The sequence below is a fragment of the Podarcis filfolensis genome (genome assembly GCF_964270895.1).
Source record: "Podarcis filfolensis genome assembly, chromosome: 3".
Taxonomy (NCBI): Eukaryota; Metazoa; Chordata; class Lepidosauria; order Squamata; family Lacertidae; genus Podarcis; species Podarcis filfolensis.
Genome location: NC_139606.1, coordinates 89,490,051 through 89,508,098, shown reverse-complemented (window position 1 = coordinate 89,508,098; position 18,048 = coordinate 89,490,051). Strand labels below are relative to the sequence as shown.

At 44.3% G+C, this 18,048-nt stretch overlaps 1 protein-coding gene across 1 annotated transcript in view; it reads left to right on the top strand.

The window, feature by feature from the left end:
* Positions 1–591: 591 nt before the first annotated feature.
* Positions 592–18,048, top strand: part of ALK (ALK receptor tyrosine kinase) — a 574,962-nt gene continuing 557,505 nt past the window's right edge. The window contains exon 1 of the mRNA XM_083604448.1: positions 592–1,815. Coding sequence (XP_083460574.1) covers positions 1,158–1,815 — 658 coding nt within the window. The 5' untranslated portion in view covers positions 592–1,157. The remainder of the gene's footprint in view (positions 1,816–18,048) is intronic.

Here is an 18,048-nt window from a genome sequence, read left to right as displayed (position 1 = left end):
AGGGTTGTGGCGGGTAGTTGGAGCCTGTGAAAAATCTTCGTAGCGGTGGTGCCCGCAGATAGAAGAGAGCGAGGCTGAAGCGCCAAGCAAACGTGGAGTAGGAGTCTCGACTACTAGTAGCGGCGGCGGCGGCAATAGTAGAAGTAGCAGTTGCCTTTCCGGCTGGAAGCGAAACCGCGAAACCACCGCGCTCTTCCCTTTTCCTTCAGAAAAAGGAGCGAGAGAGGGAAAGGTGGGCGGGTGGGCAACGGGGAGAGAATGAGCGTCTCACCTGCCGCGGCGACCGGCCAGTCTGAAGAAAGCGACGGCGAGTTCTGAGGTAATTCGAAAGGCCCGCTGTTCCCGCCAAAAAGGACCTCCTCCGTCACCTGCCAGGGCACAGGGAAGTCGAAGAAGAAGAGCCCAGGCTGCGAAGGGAGCTCAGTGCCTGTTCCGGCCGACTCGGGGCCAAACGACTCGGGGGAACCTCCGGGCAAGGAGCCTGCGCCGGAGAACCCGGCGAGGAGGGAAAGGAGAGCGCTCGCCGGGGCCTGGGAGAGTCGCGCCAGCGGGCCAGAAGCGGGGGCCCCGTCGCTTCCCGAGACGTCTGGACGACGCGGGACTTGAAGAGACGCCGCGCGCCGCCCCCTTGCAACTCTCAAAGCCGGGCAGAGGCGCGAGGAATCCGGAGAGAGGCGGTTCTCTGGCCCCCAGGAACCCGCCGAGGGGAAGGTTCCGCCGCCCCCCACAGACACCAAGCGGACGGCGGCGTTTGGCTTTCTCCACAGACTTGGCGAAGCGCGAGGGAAAACGCGCGGTCCGTTCCCCTGTTTCAAAAACAAAAACGAATCTCCGGCGGTCAGGGGCGCGCGCGCGCGTTCCTGTCGCCGCCTGCAAGCGGCTGGGCGCGAGGTCGAGGCAAGCGCCCCCGCCTCCACCTTCCTCCTGCCTCTTCAGGGAAGAGGCTGCCACAAGGATGTGGCGGGACGTTTAGACCGTCTCGGGCGCGTCTGGTGGCGGCGGTGATTGGAGCGCGAATCCGCCTCGTGTGCGGCTGGTGGCTCCGCTTCAGGAGGATCCGCCTCAGCGGCCAGTTGGTTCCCGCTGGTGCCTGAAGCGGGAGGAAGCTTACTTTTCGGACTCTCGCCTCTTCCCCGCCCGCTCCATTCCATGGCAAGATGAACGCCGCCGGTCTGCCGCGGTTCTTCTTTCTGGCCGTTCTGGCCGCCTTGGCCGCCCAAGCGGTGCCCCGGGAAGCGGGGAGCTCCCCTCCGGTCTCCCGCCCGCCGCAGCGGGATGCGCCGAGTTTCTCCCGGCAGCAGAGGAAAAGCCTGGCCATGGATTTCATCGTGCCTTCTCTGTTCCGGACCTACCTGCGGGAGCTGGTGCTGGGCGGCGGGGAACCCTTGGGCGGGTTCAAGGCGCGCTGCAGCCTGGTGCTCGCCTGCCAGCCGCTGCTGCGCGCGGTCAGCTCTTGGCTCCCCAGGAGCGGGTCGGCGGCGCCTGCTGGCCGCGCCAGAGCCCCGTCCAAGGTGCTGAAAGGCGGCTCGGTGAGGAAGCTGCGCCGCGCCAAGCAGCTGGTGCTGGAAGTGGGAGAAGCCAACCTGCGGGAGGACTGCGCGTGGCATCCTGCCGGGGAAGGAGCCCAGGCAGAGGCACGCCAGATCGAGTTCACCCTGACCGAGGAATTCAGCTGGTGGATCCGCTCTGGAGAAGGCAGGCTGAGGATCCGGCTGATGCCCGAGAGGAAGGCGTCCTTCCAGGGCAGAGAAGGCAGTTTATCAGCGGCGATCAGAGCCTCCCAGCCCCGTCTGTTCTTGCAGATGGCCACCAGAGGTGAGCAGCTGCTTAGCGACTTCTGCATCCGGACAAAATGCAGGGCTTCTCCCTTACTAGCCGGATGGGGGTCAAATCTGTCCCTGGAGAAAGTTTGGGAACTCTACCAGGAATGAAATAGTGGGGGGGGGGGGGCAGAGGTGTCTTTGCCTTCCCAGAGTCCACCTCTTCGGACTAGGATGATTTGGAAACCTAATCTCAGAAACCTCTAGCAGGTATTCTGCTGCTGCCTCTAAAGTCGACTCTACTTCTTGTAGAGAAGTTATGTAGCTTATCACAAGAATCCACTGGAAAGAGTTTGTAATCTGCCCTAAAATTTCTGCACAGATCTTAAAATAACCAGTCACCACTGCAGGAAAGGGTGTGTATTTCTGAATGGAACTGAAAGAGTTGCATGGAAACTACATGCCTGTTGTGCTTGTCTAAATTCCTCTTCTCCCTTAATTGCTTGGCCTTGTGGTGTCCAGTGCAAAAATATTGTACTGCAGACTGATGGGCATAAGGCTCTGCAGTACTCTATTTGGGAACCTTGATCCTCACATAGTGGCATAAAGGGTTGTTATCGAAGGCAAAGTTCTTCCTTCCTTTGACCAGGAAGCTGCCTTCTCCCTCTTGTAGAAAATAATAAATGAGTAATCATTATCACTATAGTCTAAAAAGCATCTAGTTTGGTTCCAAAGCACTTTGGTTAGTCTACTAAGAAGCAGTTGGGCTGAGGACTGCTCTGGTTCTAGATGTTTATTTTATCTTGGGAGATGCAAGTGGTTCCTTGAATTTCTGTGTCATTGGTTAACAAATCACTGTTGTTCCTGGTTACCCAGAAGAAAGTTCCACTGATTTTAGTGGGAATTATTTCCAGTTAAATGTACCCAGTAAAAGTAAACCACATTTTACAGGATTATTCAAGACAGAGAGTAGAGAGGGTCTTGAATCTCTTGGCCCTGGAAAAAGAGAGATACAAAATGAAGTTTTGATTGGATCAAGCATGTTTGTGAAAAATTGTGTGTGGTTTGAGTTTCAAGGAACTGTAGCCTAGAAAAAAGACTTTATGAAGTGGTTGGTTGATAAGCAGGATGCATTTCTTTAGCTGTGGTTCACAAGTCTCTCTGGTCTCTCTAGTCTCATGTAAGTCTATAACTGCTAAAGCTGTCAACTGATTAATGACCAGTGACCAGTCTTCATTTCAATTTATCTCTTCTTCCATTAATTACTGGATTAAAATCAATATCTCTGCATTCCAGTATGTGTGTCTTAAACACATTCCTTCAATCAATAGATTCCTACTGACTGTTATCAGCATGCCTTATAAAGTTTTCTGAAAGATACAGTGTAATTCAAATTCCTTGTGTTTAATGTATGACACATTAATTCAGTGAAACAGATGAAAATTTGTCCCCATAGCTTGCTTGTAAGGTTACAGAAATTACATTATGGATTACCATGGGGATATAAAGTAGGATAACAGCTAACTCCTCAATTTTGTTGAACTACTGATTTAAGTTTATGCAGCCAATGAATTGAAGTAGACTAAACTGCTGTAAAGTAGAAGTATTTAGGTTTAATTAAATTGTATACCAGACTGCTAGTTTTCAGTTTACTGATTCCAGAGTAGTTCTGAGCTCCCTTGGGCTACTTTAGAGTAAATGGAGTGAAGACTGTACTGTGTGTTATGCACAAGCAGAGTATACTGAAAAGTCCCAGAATTTATTTCTTAAGGGAAAATGCCTAGACAGTGCATAAAGTCAATGCACAGGGACAAGAGACACATTCTTGGAAGAGAAGCATACACATGGGGAAACCTCTTAGTATCATTCTTCTTTTAATGACATTTTTGTATCCAAAGGGAATGCTTTTATATTCTAAGACAGTAGTGGCCAGTTGACAGCCTGCAGGCTGCATTCAGCCTATACTTTGATTCTCCCACTACTCCCACTACTAGGATGAAACAGTATGAAAGTCCATCACATGTCCTTCTGTTTTGGAATGAGATTGGCACTTGCTGAGATCTTCTGTTCAGGGAAGCCTAGGCAAGATATCTTGGTGGCTGCAATGCCATCATTCCCCAAATTTCTCTAGGCCATGAATAGCTTGACCAGGCAGGGCCTGTCTCTTCTGACTGAAGAAACTGCCTGTCCCTCCTCTGAGAGATTGACTGATGACCATATATATTGATTCAGTCTCATTGACTCCTGTAAGGTTAGACCAGTGCAAGAGATCACTGAATTGCATGCCCCCTTGTTCCAATTGTTCCCTGTTGAATTTCCTGATAAAAAAAACCAACAGATCCCTTCTTCTCCCCATATGTTGAGTGCTGATACTATCTAGACTGCAGCTCTTTCTTTTCCCTGTCATTTAAGTAAAATTATGGTATAAATTAACCTCATATCCCTTATAATGTGCCATAAGGACATAAGCTAGCATTTTATAATGCAGAACCCTAATCAGTGGAGTGTTAGTAACCCCATAGTTAATGGCCTGCAGAGCAGTCTTAAATACATCTTTCAAGAGAGTTGTATATTCCGATTGGTTCGGAAATGAAAGATGAAGCATCCACCTTCTGTCTTATATAGGAATAAATGGTCCAGAAAGTTTAAAATTGCTGATAGGACTTCAGTGGGCACAATCAAGATTGAAAGCATTCTAACCGAAATAAAAATTGGACAAGCAGGGCTTTTACTCAGTTTTTTGAGCTATGGTGATGGACCTCCTGTGGACACTTTAAAAAAACATGTTGCTGAAGCTCTGCCCTCAATTCCAGAACAATCAAAGATGTGATTTTCAGAGAAACAGATCCCACAGATCCTTCTGGTTACTATTTGGGACACCTGTGGGTTATATTCTTTCCATATGTTACCTACCATTCTTCTGAGTGATTCTGTTGCTGGGATTGACAGTAGTTCAGACCTGCTGTTAGTTATATCTTCAAATATATTATATTTGCTCCGTGATTAAGTATGACCATGCATTTAGTTTGAAGGCATATTTAATTGATGCTTTGTCAATAACACAATCTACAAGCAGCAGCTCATCTACACACAAGAGCTACCAATGTTGTTTGCAGGAGCCAAGTTGTTGCAGAAAGGGCATAGCTGAGATCTTCCTTGCAAAACATGTAAGCAGTTGTTCATCTTAATAGGAAACATGTTGCAAACAATGCAATCCTAAAGTCAACAATGCAAAGCCTTTACACTCTCATTGGTAAACAGTAGCCTTTTCCTTATTGCGTGTTTAGTGAGTAGTTCACAATTGCCAGAAGTTGAGATTAATAATTAACCTGACTTTATTTATTTATTTAGGCTGGCAAAGTTGTTCTTTGTGTAGATTGAGATTAAAATATTGATGGTCTGGGAAGCAAACTGTAGCTGAACTCTGCCTCTCAAATGAGCAAGAAGTTCCAGTAAATGTTCTTGTTGCCTCAACTGTCACTCCAACCTCTGCTCAGAACCCACTGAAGGTTATTTTAAAAAATTGCTAAGCTAAAGTCTATATCCTTTCCCTATTTAACAAATCACTCTGGAAGAGATTTCTATGAAGGATAATCCTCAGCGTGTGTGGGAAGTATTATTAAGAAGACAGTGAAAGATTGCAAGAAAAGCCATCTTAAAGGATGGCTGCAAAAGCTCTATGGAACACCCCGCAGAATGTGTCAACAAAAGTCCTTAGATGAAATGCTCAATTCTCAACAGTTAAGCATAACATCCCTTGTGTATGGGTGTTCTGTGCTGGGCTTCACAACCTTTGCCATGGTGACTTTTTCTAAGGGTGTTTGCAGCTTTTAGTAATGTTCTCAGCTTACAGGATGGGTAGGCAAACTACAGCCTGGGGGCCAGATCTGGCCCAATTGCCTTCTAAACCCAGCCCGTGGACAGTCCGGGAATCAGCGTCTTTTTACATGAGTAGAATGTGTGCTTTTATTCAAAATGCATCTCTGGGTTATTTGTGGGGCATAGGAATTCGTTCATTTTTATTCCCCCCCCCCCCAAAAAATATAGTCTGGTCCCCCATAAAGTCTGAGGGGCCAGTGGACCGGCCCCCTGCTGAAAAAGTTTGCTGCCTCCTGCTTTACAGGGCCAGTTTACAGCCAGGAGGTCCTTAAGATTTAGCAATGGCAAACTCTGAAGATGCAGAAAACGTTATAACCTTAGATAATTCTAGTAACGAAGTCCTGGTTCTTACATTTGCCAGGGACAGTTCCGCTCTTGCATGGTGGAAGAGGGGGCTAGCTCTAATTCCTCCACCATGCAAATGGCATCACGTGTGAGTCACGTGCTCCACACAAACATCTATTCGTATGGATGTCAAGTTCACACAGTCTCCTTCCTCACTCATGAACACATGCTGTTGGGGAGAAAGGACAACCTGGACTAGGCCTGTCTGTGTGATAGGGCATTTCTGTGACTAGATTGCCCTGCTCACGTTAGCGTGGTGGAGTCCCCTCCACCTTGGAAGGACAACTCTAGCCCAGCACCAGTGAATGTATGATCTATATCAGGCAATGATCTATAAACCACTGGGCCATGTATTTCATCTATACTGTAGACAAAGCTGCTTGTTATAGTGCCAGAAATGTTTTCATTTGCTCCTTGAAGCAAGTTTGTTAGGATGTTTCAGTAATCTGTAGATAGTAAGGAGGATTTAACTTTTATTGATGATGAATTGTTACCAATATATTCAAAAGTGTATGTGTATAGGGGTGCATATTAAAGCACAGACAGTGCAAGCCAGTCTAGAGACAATTCAGAAGGTCATGCCACTTTGATGTATGAGACAGATTGAGATGTTGAACAGTGTTCCTAATAGGAATGCATAGTATGTCCATTTGAGACTTCAGGGTGCATTTCTTCCTAATCTATAGCACACATGTAGACTAATACTAATTTAATATGGGGTTATGTCTGAAGCTGTTCTGGCGCCATGGGAGTGTAATTGCATTTTTGTTAGAGTTACTGCTATGCTCACACTTCAAAAGCACCTGGAATGTTGTGCTGGAGGATTCCCTCAGTCTAGGCTTTTGGTTCCTATTTAGACTTTCTACATACCACGAGTGGTGAAGTTCCTCAGGTTTTAAGTAGTCAGAACTGGCCACTAGATTTTAGCATGGAAATAAGAAAATATGGTGCAGACATATACCAACCTGAACAAAGTAAACAGTAGGAAATGGTTGGAGACCAGTATATAGATGGAATTGATTGATGTTTACAACTAGATTTCTGACCAGGATGCCAACTAGTGCAGAGTGATTTCTGACTTAGGACCTGTTGCATTTTGGTGGGTTTTGGTCTGAAACAACTTGTAATGTAAGGTTTAACATAACCTGGAGATGTCCAGAGAAATCTGGAAGTAGGTCTTTGGCACATCAAGTAGTTCATGATGTCATCAGCCTTTTCACATCCTGGAAGCTATAAAACATATGCTGATAGGTCTTGCATGGCCTGGGAATGTCTGTAGGTGCATTCTTTCATCTCAGATCATGGTAGAGTGGATTGGAGAATGCAAGCAGACATGGGTATTAGCAGATGGTTTTCATTCTACTCCAAGCCCTGCTGAAACTTTCCAAATTGGAATGAAAGGACATTGCTTATACTTACATGAGCAGGATTCATCTGTCTTTTTGATACTGCCAATGCTAAAATAGCCATATTAGAAGCAAAAGGCAAATGTGTATGTTAAAACACCCTTGCGCAACATAGTAAATAAATATATCAACCTTACGTTCAAGATCTGACACGGAGAAAATGTAATATTAATGAAAAGTATATGAAATTCAACTGCTTCAAACGGGATAGCTGGAATTAGTTGCATGGATGTATAAGTACTTCCATCTTGCACCCATGGCAAGTTCTTGGGTATTTAGGTTGCTCAGTTTAGTGCTAAACCAAAAGTAGCACAGTCATGCCTCATGTTACATTTGCTTCATGTTACATTTTTCAGGTTGTGTCCCACGGTGACCTGGAAGTACCGGAAAGGGTTACTTCTGGGTTTTGCCACTCACCCATGTGCAGAAGCGCCAAATCGCACTGCACACCTGCACAGATATGGCGCTTCAGGTTGCGGGCTTTTCATGTTGTGAACGGGCCTCCGGAACGGATCCTGTTCGCAACCAGAGGTACCACTGTACTCACAAAGAAAAAGCATGAAATTTTGCATGGTGTTGTGAAATGACCTTCCTCTGCTGCCCAGCAATCTTCCGTTTGGACTTTGCTGCCAGTGCTGACTGTTATTTGGGCTAGTGGGGTAAAGCAGAGGGACAGGCACAGTAATTGACTTCTAGAAATAGAATATGTTGACAGTTCTCCTGACACCAAGAAAATTCTCTGCCTGAATGTTCTCCTAGGTAGCTTGAGGTAGGTCACTGTGGCTCACTATGCAGTAACTCTCAGAATGCTTTGTTCCTGAATCATCCTTTGATGCCCTGTCTTCCACATTGCCTTCAGGTGCTACCCCCCTCCATGGTCTTTAATTCTGAAAAAAGAGGGTGGTTTTGCATGCCCCCCTGCTACCTCTCCATAGATCTCTGTTCTTGGCACCACCCTGGTAATCAGTTTTAGAAGGATGGTCTCCTCCTTTTGTCCATGTTTTTGTGTTGTACCTGTGTAGGAGCCCTCCTAAATCTAGGCCTTGCTGATTTTGAATAGCTGCTGGCAGACTCCACAATAGCCCTACCCTTTAGGGTTTAGCCTTAGGATTTGTTAACATTATATTCCTTCACATAATATTCAGTGCGAAATATAGCACAGTTAAAATTCAGTATGGATAAGCCGCCAAAAAGTTAACACTACATGGTTCTATCATGTAGAATCTAGGAATCCTTGGAGAGAAAGTCCCCTGACAATGGCAGTCCCAAGGATGAGATGGATCAACTCTCTTTTCTATGCCACGTGGAGTCATGGACACTGGAGTCTGCATCTCTTCCTCTGAATCAGACCCTGATGTTTGGACCACAGACTCCTTGGAAGATCAAGAGAGCTCTGAGATCCCCACAAACTGAAATACGAGGGTCTAGAAGACATCAACTTCTGTGGTAAAGGGCCCTTTAACTGACCATATGTAGCACTCAGGGAATGGAGCCTCTACCTAGCCCAGGCTATAAGATTTGCCCTTTGCTTCAGGGCATTGCTGAGACAACTTAGATCAGGCATAGGCAAACTCGGCCCTCCAGATGTTTTGGGACTACAACTCCCATTATCCCTGACCACTGGTTCTGTTAGCTAGGGATGATGGGAGTTGTAGTCCCAAAACTTCTGGAAGGTCGAGTTTGCCTATGTCTGACTTAGATGTTCTGCAGGTTCACTAACAGTGGTCCTCAAACCCACACACTGGCCCTTCACCAAGATGCTGAACTTTCCTTGCCTTGCCTTCCTGTTTGCTTTGAATCTCGGGGCTACAGACCTCCCCCTTACTTGGACCATCACCTGTGTCCTTGTGGATGGGACCACCATGGATCAGGAAACATACACAATCCTGGAAGCCACCAGACACTCTTAGTTTGTGGTTAGGTATCTTTATGTCCTATATGCTATGGATAGGGCGTTGATTATGTGCTATGGATAGGCCATTTTTATGACACCCTGGTAGAGAAATATAACATGTCTGGGAGCAAATGAGACTCTGTTAGGAAGTAAGTTCAGCCAACTTCCAGTACAATTCGGGGCTGATAGCCATTGCACTAGAGTAATACTGTAACAGGTGGTGTGTATACAAATCTTTAGATACTAATGCTATAGCTACATATTTTACCCACATATATTGGTCTTATACCAATTTAACTAGCATGGCCTCCCACAAAAAAGCCAGTGAACTGTAGTTTGATTAAGGTGCTCAGAATTCTCTGCTAGAGCTCCCCAGCATTCCCTGCCCTGGAGAACAGAAACAACTATCAAATCAGTTTATATCTAGTGCAAAGTCATTATTAAATGTTAACTCCTTCCTCAGCTGCAATTCCACTGAAAATGTTCCTGTGCTGGAATTATGCTTGAAGGTAGTCTTCTATAGGTGTGAATTAGGTTTTCAAACCTAAATGATGGGGTAGGATGGGGGGCTAAGAAGTAGAAGCTGCAGTTCAGGTGGTGAGGCTCCATGGCCCTCCGTGGTCTCAACAGGCTGGATATTTCCCACCCCTGGCTTGGATCATATGATAATAATCATGATGGATAATTAATTTATTGCAATTCCTTTTGTTTGATTTTGTAATCCTGACAACAGAAATTGTGCTAAGAGTGAAATATTTAAACTGTGAGTGAGATCCTGAAAGCTATGGGCAATAACTACCTCATTCTGCTGTCTCACTATGGCTCTTACAAATCAACTCTGTGCAATTATTTTGCTTGTGTTTAATTCTGTTGTATTTGCCTCATTTGAATGGGGTATAGCTTCAAATGCAATGCAACCTCAGCTGGTAATCTTCCTGTAGTTCAAAAGGAATATTTCCCCCATTGATTCTCATTGATGTCAGTCTAATGTGTAGGCATGCTTAATGTTTAAAGTGTGAAAATTCTCAGTTGGCCCAGTTATTAATCACCTGCATATGAATATGCAAATGACTTTTGCAACTATTGCCTTCAAACCTGCTCAGTTCCCACTAACTTCCATAGGATGTTAGTGTATACAATTGCAGTGTATGTCTGTATTTCTATCATTAGTTGGTTCATGTTCTACATAGCCCATTTTTGTCAGTAATTAACATTCTCAATTTACAGATGAGTTCAACTTGGATTTGAACCCAAGTTTAAATTATAGAAACAACAACTACCCAGTGGACCACATTGGTTTTCAATGGTCTCCACAGAAGTAAGGTTCAGAGAACAATTTAACTGCACTATGAACTATTCATGAAGAGCAGTTTCTGCATAACCTGAGCTTGGTGGAATTTCTAAGCAGAACTGTATAGACCTCTATTTCTGACTTATCTTGGTGTCTATCGTAAGTATTTGTATGTCCGTCTCCCTCTAAACTGCTGGAATAGTTAAACGTGACATTTAAGTCATAGGTGTACCAAAATGTTGGTACAGGCTGTTTTCCTGTATAGTAAAGAGATGCAGTTATTCACATTTACAGTTGGGGAAATGTGGCAGAGAAAGGCTTCGTTTTCATGGATGCAAAGTGTCTTCAGAAGAGAAGGAAGCTCCCAAGGCAGCACTATGACCATTGGATTATTTTCCCCATTGTCATTACCTACAATATGCACTGCTGCTGGCATGTTGTTTATTATGCTTCCATTTGCTTAACTAGCATCAATTCCAAAGAGAGAGCTGGCCTGAGCAGGTTCTTATCCATGATCCCTCCAAGACTTTTCCAAAAGTTGGAATTCCGTTTCATATAAATAGACTTGGCTCTGGAGAAGTTTCCAGTTAATACATGCTTCCATCTTGTTTAGTTAGGAGAACAAGTAGATTCAGCAGCCAGGATGCCTGAATTTTCTCTGATCTGTTCAATAAAATGTCCTTTTGAAATGTAGTGAGTTATACCCCTCCTCCCCACTGCCGTCCCTTCCTGAGCAGTTTTCATGAAAAACAATTTATTTGACAAACCGTAGCCTTGTTCCCTGTTTGCACGCTGCCTATCTGTAGCTTATGGATGTCTCTGGCTTGTCAGAGTTATTTGCCACCTAATTTCAGCAAACGTTTTTCGGTCTGCAACTTGCTTATGCGAAGGTCACTACGTATATTTGATATTCAAAGTTCAAGCTCCTGTTTGAAGGCCAGTGATATGGATTTGTCTCTGGCTCTGAGCATCACACTTGGAAACACAGACTTGTGCCAAGGAATCTGAAGTTTGCTTCCTGAAGTATAATTTTACATTTGCTTATCATTCGGCTGCCTTTCGTTAGAATTCCTAACAGTAACCCAACCTGCTAAAATATTGATAGGTAAAAATATATTGCACAATGTACCAGCCAAGTCAGAACAGTGTTTAATATATGGGAAAATATACAAGATTTCTTTTCAAGTGATTACTTTAGCTGGGGCTATTTTGTACATCTGTTTCTGAAAATTTGCAGTCCCTCAAGGGACACTGCGTTATGTAAATATTTAGCAGAAATATAATTATAGCTAGAAATCAACAGGAGGCAACAATTCTGCATGCATGCCTACTGCTCAAAGCATCTGAATGCTGCATTCAAACCACTTTGTATGTTTGTTTACCTGAAAGGAAGGCACTCTAAAACTAGTCATTATGTTTGGAAAATGAGGTCTAAATTCCTTTCCCCAAGGTAGTTAGGCTACAACCCTATGCACTGTACACACGGATCTGAGTGTAAATCCCATTGACTCACTGTGGCTTACTTCTGAGTACACATGTATAGGACGACACTGTTGATGGGTCAGTGGCAGAACTGGAATGCAATCTCTACCTCACAAGACTGTTTCCCAAATTTCTCTTGAACTGATTGAATTATTACTCTTCCCTTATACAAAGAATATTCAGAAATGTGTGCTACGGCATAGGCGGCCATGCATAGATGAAAAAGGTCCTTTCTGAAATGAGCTACATTTGTCTTGCCTCTGTAATTCAGAAAAATTTGGTTGGAGAAAAATGTCATGGAAGCATAAATGCAGATTTGATAAGTTTGACCTTTCTTCTTTTCAGAACAATAAATGTCAGAAAGCTTAAAATGACAAGGTGGAATAGCTGGAGGTTATTTATGTCTTTAAATATTTAGGCAAGAAATGCATTTTGAGAATAACAGGCCAATCCACTACACTATAGGCGCACCTCCTCTAGTCTCAATCATATATACCCACAGCAGCAAAAGCCGAAAACCAACCATGAACAGCAGTATACAAGAAATAATGTAGCAACACCAACAGACATTCCCACAGCGGCAACTACAGCAGCACCAGTCAATAATGGCATTGTGTATTGACAATATCACATCATATTCATGCATGGAGGGCATCAATCAACATGCAGAAGCAGTAAGGAGGCTATGATGATATTATGGAGCCTGGTCCTCACCTCCTCCCACACACAATACAGAAGGATGCTGCCAAAATGCTGCCAAGAAGAGTCCACAGTGCCTCCCTTGTCAGAGGCGCTAGTGACTAGCAGTGAAAAGGGCAGCAAGTGAAGTGATTCATGGAGCCACCAAACCTCAAGGCTTCCTCTCAGAAAAAAGTTTAATTTCCCTTGCAGTCCAGCTATTCCAGTCTCAACATCCAAGTCACCCCCATAGGTAAGAGGCCTGCACATGTATTCCATATGGTGACAGTGCACACATTCTCCCTCCCTCCCTCCCTCCCTCCCTCCCTCCCTCTCTCCCTCTCTCCCTCCCTCTCTCTCTCTCTCTCTCTCTCTCACACACACACACACACACACACAGACATTGGGAAAGTGTTTAAGTCCCACTGAGATGCCACACAGAAAATGGGACATATAATTGCACACAGTGTGTTTGGGTGGATGTCTGTGTGAAAGTAACACAGGTTTTGTAAGGAACAGCAGACACATAGTTAAGCACCATGATGCACCCTACACCAATAAGTTTACAGTGGACCATGATGTAAACTGGATGGAAAGGTGACCAACTGGTAAAAGTTGAGATGGAAAAAGGGAGAAGAGGCAGGGCTAAATGGAAAGCAATGTCCTAACCTCACATCCACAAAGAAGGCTCATGATGGTCCATGGCAAGTCCATGACAATGGTGGCTGTGCTTCACTACTACATGGTGGGAGCTTTTCTAGGTTGAGGCAGGGGCATGGCCCAGAGTATGTAAGCAAAATGCATGCTACACCACTACAACCTGCTGAGTGAATAAGCCACTACACAATATTCATAACTGCATAGATTTACATTTGTATCCTGCCTTTCTTCATTCAGCAGAACGCAATGTAGCATATATAGAGTTCCTAGACAATGCTGCTTATACAGGGTTCCATACAGGCAATGACCATACTCACAGCATAGCTGTAGCAACATTGCTGCGTCAAATGCTTTTAGGCTATAGCCTTGAGCTGTGTTCCATTGCTGAGCCTTATACCCCTGGTCATGCGCCCTGAGCTAAAACCACCTCATACCAAGGAGGCTCTATGTGATTAAATGGATGTTGAACTACCCTGACAGTCACATTTCTCTACTCATGCCTTCTGATGTCTGCATGTTGAGCATGGATATTTGAAAAGGGCAAGCCAACCTATATACACAGGTTTCTCCTCTTCAGATGTTAGCATTCAATATGAGACATCAGGGCTAGGGCCACCAGCATAACCCTGGAGCCCATAAATTGTGTGAACCCCTCCCTGCTTCATGCACATAACATGAAATGGAGGCCTTAATCAAAAGATTATCTGATGTGGCGAGGGAGAGGTGGCAGAAGCCAGTAAACTGTGCCTGTACATTAACGGCAACAGGGCTATTTTGATGGTGGCTGTTCTGGAACTCTGTGATGGCTGCTATGCTGAAAACCATGGTTGTGAAGAGATTCACTGCAACAGCAGAAGCATGACTCTGGTATCCCACTTTACATTATATGTGATAAATTACTTTTACATGCATTCAACACAAGTTTTTCAACAACCAGCACACTGCTTTCAAATAACACCTGCTATAGGGCTCACAGACATACATGTGCACACATACACATACACATGCATGCGCGTGCACACACACACACACACACAGTGTACACACAGCACACAAACACTGAACCACCTTCCTCTCATCCCAAGCCTTTTTTTAATCCAACATTGTTAATCAAAATTATCCTACTAGCAAGGGTGGACTTTGGTGCTTTGGCACCCTGGATTAGGCCAACATTTGCTCCTCCCCTAGTTCTTGCACCGTGGGCTCTTGCAGGGTCCTAGAGCCCTCATGCCTCCTTCCTACAGCAGGGCAAGTGCTTACAAGGCATCATCTCTGCTTGGTGTCCAGTGCTGGGGAACTGGTTGTGCTGCCCTAAAACCGCCTCTCTTATTGGTCTGTGGGGTTCTTCATGTTCATTTAATTCTAGGCAAGTAGCACTTCTGTTTCTCTTGATGTATGATTATCTGAATATTTTGGATGCACTTGGAGTCCTTTTAAAGATACGCTGAGCTATGTTGTATGCTCACCATTTTATTTCACCTGCATTGGCCAAAGTAAATAAACAAAACCAATCAAATACACGAGTCTTTTGATGAGACTCAGCACAGTATGTTGAAAGCACACTGCTCCTAGGGTTGATAAAGATCCACTGTTAATTCAAAGGGAACGTCTGATTTATGTTAGGCAGCTGTCTGCTGATGATTTCAAAGTAGGTTAAGGAACTCTGGTTCAGCCCATTTTCTTAAAGCTATCTGATTAGCACTCCACTTCTTAGTTACTTCATTTGAAAGCTAGTACCTCATTTAAGATGGGACGTGGGTGGCGCTGTGAGTTAAACCACAGAGCCTAGGACTTGCCGGTCAAAAGGTCGGCGGTTCGAATCCCCGTGATGGGGTGAGCTCCCATTGCTCGGTCCCTGCTCCTGCCAACCAAGCAGTTCGAAAGCACGTCAAAGTGCAAGTAGATAAATAGGTATTGCTCTGGTGGGAAGGTAAACGGCGTTTCCGTGCACTGCTCTGGTTTGCCAATAGTGGCTTAGTCATGCTGGCCACATGACTCGGAAACTGTACGCCAGCTCCCTCGACCAATAAAACGAGATGAGCGCCGCAACCCCAGAGTCATTCACGACTGGACCTAATGGTCAGGGGTCCATTTACCTTTACCTTTACCTTTACCTCATTTAAGAGGCATCTGGTTGGCCACTGTCAGAGCAGTATGCTGGTCTAGGCAGGACTTGGGCTTGATCCAGCAGGCCTCGCTTACATTGTTATGTCCTTTCAATTTATTACCTTATTATGAACTTCCAATTGGTTAGGGGCCATGCAACAGCTCCTTTCCAGGGACAGGACACAAGAGACTGGCAGCTCCTGCTCTAAGGTGTGTGGGTTTTTTTGCTTCTCAGTGACAGCAGCTGAGTTAGCTTCTACACAATGTGGTCAGTGTGGTGACCACACCCTAGATATATACCTAGGTTTCGTCAGGTCTGGTAGAGCAGGGCACCTTCAGAACAGTGCAGACGTTTTGTTTGCCACATCCTTTTCCTTGGGGGCTGAAGTGGAGTTGTGAGAGCACAGAAGGCAGCTAATACATCAATGCTGAGGTTGGAACCGGAGAACCACTCTTCAGGAATCACATTCATCATTATGAAGTGCAAAGAAAGGGACCCTTGTCCCTAATGCAAAACAGTTCACAGATGCAGCACTGCGCCATAGCATGCCTCTGGAAGCAATCAGAATCAGTTCATAATATCACAGGATGCTGCCTTTCTCTAAACCAGCTTTGAATGATAGTGAGGCTTTAAAATCTTATTATTTAAACGCTTTTCTCCAAAATACATGAGTTGGCTAAATACTCCATATACTTGTAGACTTCTGTATGTATGAAAGGTGAACCTCTTATACAAACACATTGCTGGGAACTGAGAGTTCAAGAAAGAGGTAATTCTCTAAATTGGGATAAAACGGAAAGGAGGCGCTGACAGAAACTGATAAATGACCATACAAGTTTATTCATTCCTTTTAATTGAGTAGTTCTGGCTACATCCAGAAGATGGCACTAGCATGCACCTAGACTACAAATGTGACCTAATCTATGTTTTTTTTTCCTTTTTTTTTCTTTTAACAAACAAACCATGGGCATAATCCCATAGAATTCAATTTGTGTGTACAGATTGCTGGTGTCAACTGAAAGTGTAGCTTTTACTGTCTACATTTTAGAGCCAAATTACATGTTACTATGTGTGTATTTTCTCAGAAATGTCCTTGTTTTAACTGAAAGCAGTGACAAGAAGCTGTGAATAGCGGTGAAGGATGAGCAGGTGGTGGTGGTGGTATGAAATCTTTTTCCTTCCAGACATTTTCTACCGAAAATTGGTAACTTCCTGCTGCTTTTTGTCCTGCAGCAGGTAAGAGACAGGTACCTATATATTTATCCCTGTGAAAGAAAAAGCACACTGAGGAATGCACAAAAATGCCTGGAAGGGGAAGAGTTAAGCTGCATCTCCCCTCCATAATTTCTTTCCAGGAGGCTGCTTTTAGTTACAAAAATAAAACATTGGGAATAAATCTGATTCAGTTTGCATTTAAAGGTAAACCTACCTAATTCGCACTTTTTGAAACAATACTTGAACTAAACCTGAAGCACAGTGATCCTTCCAAATTTGCACATCTCCAAATTTTGCAGTGCAGTCCTCCAGCCAAGTAAGCCAAGTAATGTGTACAAAAATGCATATACCAGGGTAAAGTATGCAAAAAAATGCCCACATTAGCGAAACTAACATACAAAAATGTGTTATACTAGGAGAAATCTGCAATAAAATGCCGCTGAATTTTCACAAGAGCTTCTTAAATAAATAATTAAATTGCAAACTGATCCACAAATGTGGAGTACTGAACTGTGGAGTACTGAAAGATGGGGAAACTGAGGAAATTAATAGAAATAAGAATAGGCAGATCTGCCCATCCAAGGTCCAGTGCCAACATCTCCAAGGGTGCGATCCTGTGCACACTTTTCCTGAGCTGGCCTTCAGCACCATTCAGTTAGTACCTGCTCAAGTCTGCTATGAAATGTCAGCAGCACTATTGTATCCCGTATACTGAGAGATATGTAGTAAATTGAATTATATCTTTTATCAAACTAAGTGATTGCAATATTGAAAATTTCCATCACATATTCTCCATAAGGCAGAAATAACTGTTCCTCTGGGCAAAGTCTAACTGAGTGTAATCTTATTAATTACTACAATATGATTTTATAATTCTTTGTTCATGGAGCACTAGCCTCAGCCAGGTATCTTCCAGTTTAGCTGCATTTGTAGGATTTCTTTTTTTCCACCCTGATTGCCCATACCTGAAGAAAAACTTGCAAATCTGAAGCTTGCAACAAATTATTAGTCGATCCAATCAATGGGTCACATTTCACCTAGTTGAAATCTCTTCACTTGGAGTATTAGACCAGCAGAAAGTAGAAGCTCTTCATGAGCTCACACTTCACCAAAGGGGTCCTCTTTAGGCCCTATATAAGGTTTAGGCAAACTCGGCCCTCCAGATGTTTTGGGACCACAACTCCCATGCTAGCCAACAGGACCAGTGGTCAGGGATGATGGGGATTGTAGTCCCCAAACATCTGGAGGGCCGAGTTTGCCTATGCCTGCCCTATATCTTTTAGAAAATCAAATGACATTCTCAAGAAGAACCCAGGCCTCCAGTTCTGCTG